This window comes from Bemisia tabaci, chromosome 4, assembly GCF_918797505.1.
Source record: "Bemisia tabaci chromosome 4, PGI_BMITA_v3".
NCBI classification, from domain to species: domain Eukaryota; kingdom Metazoa; phylum Arthropoda; class Insecta; order Hemiptera; family Aleyrodidae; genus Bemisia; species Bemisia tabaci.
Genome location: NC_092796.1, coordinates 37,818,592 through 37,828,726, shown reverse-complemented (window position 1 = coordinate 37,828,726; position 10,135 = coordinate 37,818,592). Strand labels below are relative to the sequence as shown.

The 10,135-nt window shown below is 34.1% G+C and overlaps 1 protein-coding gene across 2 annotated transcripts in view; it reads right to left on the bottom strand.

The window, feature by feature from the left end:
• Positions 1–85: 85 nt before the first annotated feature.
• The window catches only part of Rab3 (RAS oncogene family member Rab3), a 36,278-nt gene continuing 26,228 nt past the window's right edge, over positions 86–10,135 (bottom strand). For both annotated transcript variants that reach the window (XM_019043086.2, XM_019043087.2), the window contains exons 4-5: positions 8,811–8,982; positions 86–7,522 (exon numbers count right to left, since the gene is read on the bottom strand). In XM_019043086.2, coding sequence (XP_018898631.1) covers positions 7,379–7,522; positions 8,811–8,982 — 316 coding nt within the window. In that variant the 3' untranslated portion in view covers positions 86–7,378. The remainder of the gene's footprint in view (positions 7,523–8,810; positions 8,983–10,135) is intronic.

Here is a 10,135-nt window from a genome sequence, read left to right as displayed (position 1 = left end):
GTATAATAAGTACGTTACAAGTAAAAAGGAGAGCAATTAAATATTACCGTTCGCTGGGCACATATTTCCGTAAAAAGAGACTTCATTTTTTTGTTTTTAGAATTTTATTTGTTTTTTATGACATTTACTGGGTTTGTATCTAATAATAACATATATATTATTTACAGTCCTATACAATTTCAACAAATAGACATGACAAGCAATATACATTTTATAAGATTTTTTAATACATGCTTTGTAAAAGACAGAGTACTGTACGTAATAAAGTCAGTTTGTGTTAGAAAATATTATTTCCGTAATTATAGTCTATTGTCCAACAATAAAAAGACGAAACAATCGTATATCGTTTAACAAGTGGTAATAGTTGAACGAAATAACGTTGCGGTTGCAGTTACGTTTGACAAACATAGTTTTCCTATCGACTCGCAAATTTAAAAGATGCTTTTTTTCATGATGTACTTGATGTCAAGTGAATGGATGGGGCAGAGAGTTAACAAACATCATAAAATACCTACATTTGAAAACCGAAATAAGGGAAATGTATGAGCCCCGACACAATAACTTTAAAACTAATGAGTGAAGGAAGGTCATTTTTAAAAGTTTTGTGAAAGAATTTCTAAGAAATGAAATAAATAAGTAAATAAAAAAATAAAATGACAACAAAAAGGAGATATAACAAATAACATCTATTTTAACACACACACCGCGTTCCTGGGAAGTAAGAAAATATCCCCAAAAATAGACACAACTTTGGTCTATGAACAAGGGCGTGTTTTTGTTTTATTTATTTCATCTTTCAACGTGCAATTGTATAACTTTTTTGCTGATAAAATCAAACAAATACACCAAAAAATAAACTATCAACATCATAAATCTGAACTACTTGATATTTTCCACGAGATCAATGTGAATTATAGTTTCATGTTTGAGGTTTATAAATATGAATAACAGAAAGACAGTAATCATAAGAATATTACGAAGAATCGCAGCAAATTTCGGTCATTGGAATAATATGTACCAATTAAGCTTCTCGTAGTACTTGCATACCTAAATTTTAGTAATTTATCAATTCGAAGCGATAGGTTGTTTATTTGAGCGTTTGATTTTAACAAAGGTACTCATGCAAAGTTAAGATTTATGACCCTTTTGTGATTCGGACACCGGTTGAGATTTATCGCAAACTAGAGTAACTCGTCAAGTTCAACCAACATATTTGGGGGATAAAATAAAATTAAAGTAACAAGAAAGAAATACAAATTGGCAGTAGACAGAATTCATTATTCACCTTCTCTCTGAAACACCGATTGTTGATACTTAACACAACAATTAAAAATGAAGAAATCATTCATAAATTAAAAACAAAGTCCATGATGCACAATTTCAAGCACCTGAGCAGCAGATGATTTTATCTGTTTATTTTAAAAAAGTAAAATTAGCGGCAAACCACTCTCCATTTTCTTCATTCGACGATCAATCACATGAAATTATTTACATTAGGACTCGTGCAGATTGGCTACATTACTCTGATAAGTATTGGGAAAAGCACTAAAAAAGGAGCAAAACCTGTGAATGTATTTTACTGTCAACCTAGACTATATTTTTGAAGATGTTCTCATATTATCTTTCTAGTTTTTTCCCGCAATATTTTGGTGATTAGAAATCTGTCAAGTGACGACTGTTGGAATTCAATCGATTTAAACAAAAAAAAAAAAAAAAAAAAAAAAAAAAAAAAAAAAAAAAAATGAGAGAAGAGGTATAGAAATTTCTAATGAAAGTTTAATTACGAGTAAATTGAACTAATGAGGAAATATTGTTGAATGAATGTCTCTGTGCTTCGATTTATCGTTTGAAGAAAGAATAAAAAACAAATGATATAAATTCAATTGGCTTAATCATTTTTAAGATGAAAACAAGTCGTACTTTCATGGAATGTGCTTTCTTCAGTCAAAGCAGAAACTCCATTGAATGGTTTAGTACTGATTCCTATACTTAGACAACATGAACTTATCTCTACGCTATCACAACAAAAACTTTACCTACTCATAGGATTATTGTTTAAAGTAATAAGACCTTTGATTTTAGTTATAAACCTTTCTTTTTAAAATAGATGTAGTTTATTTTTTTACGTATCCAACATTTTTCACGAGAAGTTAGATCGCTGATGAATGGGAAAGCCATTGGTTCATGGGCAGTTCAGGGGCAGATCATCAGAGAAACGAAACATGAAAAACAAGTTGTATTTTGCATGTCGCACACTGAGAGTATCTTATATTTTTATGAAAGATTCCAGTGTCTGTTGAGAATTAACGACCCATCCTGAATGTAGCATTTTTAGATATCAATGAACACTTTAAAGGGTCGATTTTAATTATTTTATCATTCTTTTCTGGCTGTAGTCGTTGACAGATTCAATACATGGATCCAATAAGCCAAATTAATTAAATTAGGACTCTTTTTCCCTGAGATTTGACGTGTGCAGAGGAAATTAGACAAATCATACATAAATATCCTAATTTCCATTTTGCTGAATTTTAAAGGGGTCCGGAAATCTGGTTAGAATTTCAAATTATTCAGGATGCTATGATATATCTGTAAAATCACGCAGAAAAGGAAGTCAACATGGGCGCAGTTCATTTTTTCATGCTCTTAGAAGTATGAATTAAATGAATATTAATTGATTGAAATTGAATCGAAAAACTCTAATGGTCCTAAATTTGTTTGTTTAAGAATTTGAATCTGTTCTCCAACGAGTCACGCAGTCTTCAGGTTGAAATGTGCCGTCAAACCTCAAACATCCTTCTGTCTCAAACGACATTCAAGAGATGAAAAGTACTTCAAAGTTTATGGTACACCCAAGTTAATTATGTCACTTATGAAGTCAATGGTATGGTAACAATGATTGGTCTATACATGACACATGGATACCAAACATGTGGTCACTATGTATCATATGATGTGCCATGTTTAAAGACTGGATGTGAGTTACAAGTGTAACTCATCGTTAAATATTAAAGGTAACCATAAAAAGATGGAGAGTAACAGGCAAAGTAGCAAAAGTTATTTTAAGGGGTTGAGATCAAATTCCGAATAAATTGAGTACAAAAATAAAATCGCGAACATAATTATTATTCAAACTAGATAACGGTCATCTGATTTATTCATGTTCTATCACTCCCAAAATAGCAGTGTGGAAGAGTGCTTTCATCCATCAGTTTAGGAAAATTAGGGAATCGGTGAGGCTAGCAAAATTTTATTCAGAGGCACTCAAATGGTCATTTTGTGTTAAAATTTCGGTATCATTTTGATGCTTACAAAACGAGAATAAACTCAAAACTCCATTGTTTCATCCTCACGCAAAAGCTTTGTTATTATAGTTAAAACTGCAAGCATATTATTTGGTTAAAAAATTTCAATTTGTTAGGTTTGAGTCATAATTCAAGCAATAAAGCGCACTGAATATAATTTAGAAAAAGAAGACAAAGCGGGCAAAGTACTTTACTTCGAATAAAATTACATCTATTAAGAGGAATAGAAACAGTACCATTATTGGCAGTATTTCTAAAACCACTGAAAAAACAATGAAGAACTTTGATAAACCACATATGCTGGAGAGTAAAAAGAGGAAATTATTTGGAAAAAAGGTATCTCTCAATTCAGATTGCGGCTGACTATCTCGTAGTATTACTCAACATACTTCACACAACTGTAAAAATGTATGTATTAAATTCACAGATTCCATGTTCATCATTCTCCTTAAATCATGATCAGTAAACCACTCAAAAATAAGAAATTTTCTAATTTTAATGATGAAAATTAGTCGTCAAAGTGACTTGTTTGCATTCAAATTTTATTATTACGCCTATAGTAATGATTTTTTAAGTATTTAAAAATGCATTATTCTTGGTCAGTTTTTATTACGTATTCGGTGAAGATTAAAAAAGTACTCATTTTAAAATGAGATTAAATAAACGTACGATAGTAAAATTTTTGCTACTTTAAAACGCACGGATGAGTCGAAAAAACGCGGCTTCAGTTTGGCATTATCATTTGAAAAGGGTTCATGTAAGTAAATAAAATTGAAAAACCTTGCAGATTGTCAGAAGTTGGTAAGCATTCAAGTCAAGAAAGGGAAAAATGTGCTTTCGTGCAGCTCTACATTTTAAAGATACTTTTGACTCTTGCAGATTCTACTCTGACATCACACAGCAAATGATTTTGAGACGTTATCATTCGATTACTAAGTTCTACATTTTGAAAAGTAAACTATTACCACTTTACAAAAAAAGCAATCCATACCAAGACATAATTTACTTGGTGCTTTCAAACACGATTTATTCAGGAAGAATCGAGTGACAATACATAGTAGAATTTTTTTCTTTTATTTTAATCTATCCTTACCACCCAATTTCCATCTAGAAAATGACTCTCAATAAAAAAAGATCGGGGATTACGCGATGATAAATATCTTCTTTTTTTCCAAAACATTAGCAAATAATTTGAAGTATTGGCTTCTTCAAGTACTCATTTGTGCCAAAAAAAAAAAAAAAAAAAAAAAAAAAAAAAAAAAAAAAAAAAAAAAAAAAAAAAATCAATATTCTTTAGGATTTATGTAAGCATATTTTTTTACTTTTCCTCGTATGGGGGTTAAGTTTTCATAGCATGAGATTTCCAGCAAAGAAAAGCAGTCTAAAGTAAAAAAACTTGACACTATCACACAATACTCAATGTTTACTAATTATGTCGTAGAAATGTCGAGTATCTACTCATTTTTGCCCAAGAAATGAAGAATGGGGAAATTATTCGAGAAAAATTTTTCAGAAAAAGATACAAGTTTGAAGTTGAATCCACTAAGATTGATGAGCCACCAAACAACGAAAAAGATAAAAAATTAAGTTTTCGGTAAGTCTTAAGCATCAAGAAGTAACCGTAAGAAGAAAAAATCCAAAACCTCAGAAACATACCGGATTTACAACAGTGAGGGTTATCTACACTGGCTCTTTAGCACTATTTCAGCCACCAGGATCTCACTTTACTGAACTACATATTGTGACTTGACATCCATTGAATTCTGGAAAATGCAATAAAGCTCTGTTTTTTGTCAACAGACCTCTAAAACTCCAGAGGAAGCTTGCTAAACATAGAATAGTTGTAGAAAACTTACCTAAACAAGACAATGATTTTCACATCTGGTCTAATACATTCATATTTTGCCTCAGAGGTGGGTCTAGTTACGTTATACTAATAGTAAGTCTGCATCTGCCCCTATTCCAATCAAAAGCTCCACAAATGTTTTAATTCTCCGAATGCATGAAAGTCAAAAAAGCAGTTCAAATACACCCATTTTCCACGCCAGATTAAACATGTTTTTTTTTTTTCTTTCTTTTTTTTTCTCTTTTAATAAACTTCATAATATTAGTCCTTTGTACAGAAATACTATCCATTAACTATGGATTTTAATCCTGCGAGAATATTTCCTATCTATGCAAATTTCAACAAATTTCAACTAGAAGTTTTGTACGTTTAAAAAGTTTATCCATCCGAGGCCATAGACCTATATGAAATACAATTGGAGATAAACAAAGGTAAAATTTGTGACTAAGCAGATATTCCAAGCACAATCGCGTCTCGTATCAAACATTGTGAATGTTCATGTATGTGTTCATGTGTGAGCTTTATTTTCTTCTGTTTTCGGTGTCAAATTTCGCACCAGTTGAAGCATTTTTCAGAAATAACAACCTCAAAATATTCTGGAGAGTCACAAGTAAAAAGAACAGTTTTATTTTAAGATAAGAGTAGGTATAAGTTGTAGAGGTAATTACTCCATTTTTGCATTGGATAGACTATAGGCATAGTCCTTTGCTACTTTCATGAAGAAATGCAAGCTTACTGGTGTCGATGGATATTGCATAAAAAGTTACCACTATATACTGAAAAATGCTGTCACAAATTTCATGAGTTCAAAAATACTTCTGAAAGTACACCAGAAACTCAGCCTCTGTACTTTTATTTATTGAAATTTCAGTATTTTTCTAAAGACTTTGCTGTAGTAATATCTCATCAAAGGAAAAATGTATTCACTTCGAAGAAAATTTAGTTTACAAAATGACCAGGAATAATTGTACTTGGAATACTGACATAGTCATCATTGCAACCAAAGAAGAAAAACATATTGATAAGACCCCAAAAAAGAAAAGTTATAACTTTAATGATATGAAATTTCTATATTAATTGAAATTCCTCCGAGAAAAATGCCAATAACCTCGTACTAGACTAATGCCTGTAGTAGCACAAAAACGTTATTTCAAAACGTTCAGCCTTTCGATTGTTCATTTCACGACTTCACTTCTTCATTATTACACGCAGAAAATGTATCTACGACTAAGCACTGAATTAGTTTCTTACCGCAGATGAAACGTGTTGCCTTTGATGCCTGTCTTTTGATTAAAAGATTTTTTCCTTCCATCGAGTTTCTTCACGTGTTGCAGTAAAATAAATTTAACTACATTTTATGAAAGAAAAAAACATGTTGTTGGAAGGAACAATTTCTTCATTTTCTAATCGCAAGGATTATATTGAAAGAAAAATAAATTGAATCAAAGAAAGGTATCAACACTACACGAGTGAGCCTATCACTGAAAAATCCTTTATTTCAATTACATCGGATATCTTTTACCAGAATCAGCCTGGCTACAATATACGTTGCCTGATTTATTTCCACATTTCACTATTTTAACTAGGAATACGAAGCAACACTCTGCCTTGAACTTTCAAGTGCCTAAAGAGCAATTCTGAGGGTTTTTTTTTTGTGAGTGTTGACTACGGCTCCTATTTTTCTCGAGCAGAACTGAGAAATTAAGGCAACATGAAATGCAGTCAGAATGATTCTGGTCAAATGCCTCCAATCAATGTCAAAAAGGTAATCTTGAGCGTTCCATACTTCGTTTAGAGCCTCAGTGCTGATTTCCTGCTGAGGAAACTGCGGTCTGATTGTTAAAACTTATAGACAGAGAGATAGACAAACAGGACATAGGAAGTGGAGCGACCTCATTGGTTGAAATGGGTGGTTCCTATAGACTAAGGAAGAACTTTCTCCCTTGATGGATCACCTGATGGACTAACTATAGTGTCTCTTGTGAGATGCCGTTAGTTAGTTTATTACCTACCTCCTTTGTCCATAGCAACCACCCGCTACCAATACGATCCCTCCATATCTCTTTTGTATTCCTCGTCTATAGCTTTGTCTATCAATTTCAACGATCATCTCGCTGATGGCGTAGAGGGCAAAGGGGGCTGTCGTTTTGTTCAAAGTTCTCGCCGAAGGAATTCGCTTTGTAAACTGGTGGCGGGCCGTTCACGATGGCGGTCGGAAGCTCGAGGATTAGCAGTTGCAGTTGGGATTGTGAGGTCCTTGAGGCTGCTCCGTCAGTCGCGTTCCCTTGGCGCCGCTCACCAGACTTGGATCCGTGTCTAAACTCTCGGACATTTTGTCACAGATTATATCCACTAGTCTCTCAAAGACAGCCTGAAAAAATACCCATCAACGGTTAGAATATTTTTGCAATCAGTCTACTATTACTGGGGGCGCGATACGATGAGGTCTGGAAAATCGGACGGGTAACACGGAAAGAAATTCAATGTTGATTTAGCATTTATACTGTTCAAAAGATGTCCGACAAGTTTCAAATGCTGATTTTACATTTTAACAAATGCTAACGTAATTCCGCCCACTGCAAAACGTACAAATTAAAATGTTATGTTAGCATTTTTGTATTGTAAAATCAGCATTTGAAACTTGTCGGACATCTTTTGAACAGTATAAATGCTAAATCAACATTTATTTTTTTTCCGTGAAATACCACAATCCATAATATATTACATAATATATTTTGCAATAGACTTTTGGTGGGAGTGTTAATATTTATGATAGTTTAGATGCTTCGAATGTGCACAACACGAGGTAAAAAACCCTGAGATATACCGGCGTTCGCTCATTTTAAGGCAAAAATTACTATGGGAATGTATGACCCAAAAGTGGAGGATAGATAACGTTACCCAATTTTAAAATTGGCACAGAACAGGAATATTAGAGTACAGATACAGAATTTTAATTGTTTTTAGACCTCCCACTGAATCGCCTTTTAAACCTGTCAGTATGACTAAAATTCTTTAGTAAAACGTAAACATCATCAGCGGCTGATAATTCAAGTAAATATAGGTATAATCATCAATCCATTTGTCAGATCGAAGTCTAATGAGTTATACCTTGGTTAGACTCATGTAGGACAGGTCCGACGAAAAGTCTCTTGTTAGACCTAAATTAGACTAGAAAATGGACTTAGAATGTTGCTCATGGACTGATTTAGTGGCTACGTCATGGTTCAAATCGTCACTCCTCTGACGTAAGGGCGTATCTCTATTTCCACATGAGCCTCAGAAAGCATAAAATTCTACGGAGATCAGGGCTCACGTGGTAATTGAGATACGCCCTTACGTCAGAAGAGCGACAAAATGTAAACAAACACATGATCTTGTTTCTGATTCGCGTCCTTCACGCTGCCTTCGCCATCCTTCGCGCCATGGTGGTAAAAAGGTGTCGAGGTGTTTCTTGCGATCGAAATTACTCGTGTTTTATGAGTTCTTCATTGCCTTATTGCTGTCAATGACTAAATTGTGAAGAATTAACGCATTAACCCACAAGTAATTCGTACATGAGGTTATATTAGTTTGTTTCGGTTTGCACCAAGACTTCAACATTATTTCGAATGATATAATCACTAAATCAGTCTATAACAGCAGGATTTAATACTTACTTTAACATTTATATTTTCTTTCGCAGATGTTTCGAAAAACTCTACTCCTAATTGCTCAGCTAGCTGCTTTCCTCTCTCGAAGGATATTACTCGCTCATCTTCCATATCGCATTTGTTGCCAACCAATATTACTTGTGCGTTATCCCACGAGTAGGTTTTAATTTGTGTTACCCTGGAAACAGAGAAATTTAAATTATAATTCAAAATAATGAAGGCTGTCGCATCGCATTATTTTTTTCCGCAAAAATTGGAAGAAAAATTCCATTTTCTATCCGAAAAAGGGTGCATTATCATAATGCACTTATTTTTTTGCGGCGTATAATGCTGCAGTCCAACTTTGTAATCTAAGAACATCGCGATGCACCAAGTCGGTTCTTGACGTGTTCTGTCAATTGTGTAGCACTCGTATTCTTGCCTCACATGTCAAATCATGCTGACTACTGAATTGAAATTTTTTCAACCAATCCTAATCAATTGTGATACTATCGTGATAATATCTTCTTTTTTTAAAAAAATATATTTACTCCTTATGTTCCTGCGATACCCACAACAGGACTTTTGAGAAAGTTGCAAAAAATGGTATGCTATAGCATAACATTATTGACGTCATATTTTCTTCTGGCTGATCTAAAGAATGATAAGATTTTCCGATGGCCAATTTATATTATAAAACTGCTCCTTCATATGAGGGTATTTAAATAAGCATTTTAGGTACAGGGCCGGATTCACCTACTTGCCGCCCATGGGCCGCCTATATTTTGCCGCCCCCTTCTCATTCGTTTTGAAACTCGATAAAAACCATCAAATGAACGTGCCAGCGGGGGAGGGGTGCATAAGACGCGTTTACCGGTGTTGAAACACCGTATTTGGGAAGCCCCCACATACACATTTTTGGGAAAGCCCTGTCAACACTACTAGCAAAAGTGCGCGGAACTTCGCGCGAAAGTTAAGTTTCGTAAACCTATCTCTGTGTGGACAAGACCTTCCATTCAAAAGAAATGAACGAAAAAATTATGAAAGAACAAACATAAATGTGGTTCAATGATTTTAACTTCCGCCACCGCGCCGCGCAGACCGCACCGTGTTGGACGCAATGCGTGAAGTATTCACGCAGCCTTGTAGGCGCTATGCGTTTCACGCTGACCGCAATGACCGCACTGGTTTTGGTGCAATGCGTGAAGTATTCGTGCAGTCTTGTAGGCGCTTATGTGTGTTACATGCCGATCGCGGCGCCGAGGGCTTATCCGTATACACGACACCTTTCCATTCCCAAAATGTTTTTTAGCATATTCTTCCTGTGATGTAGGTCCTTCGAAAGTAAAATA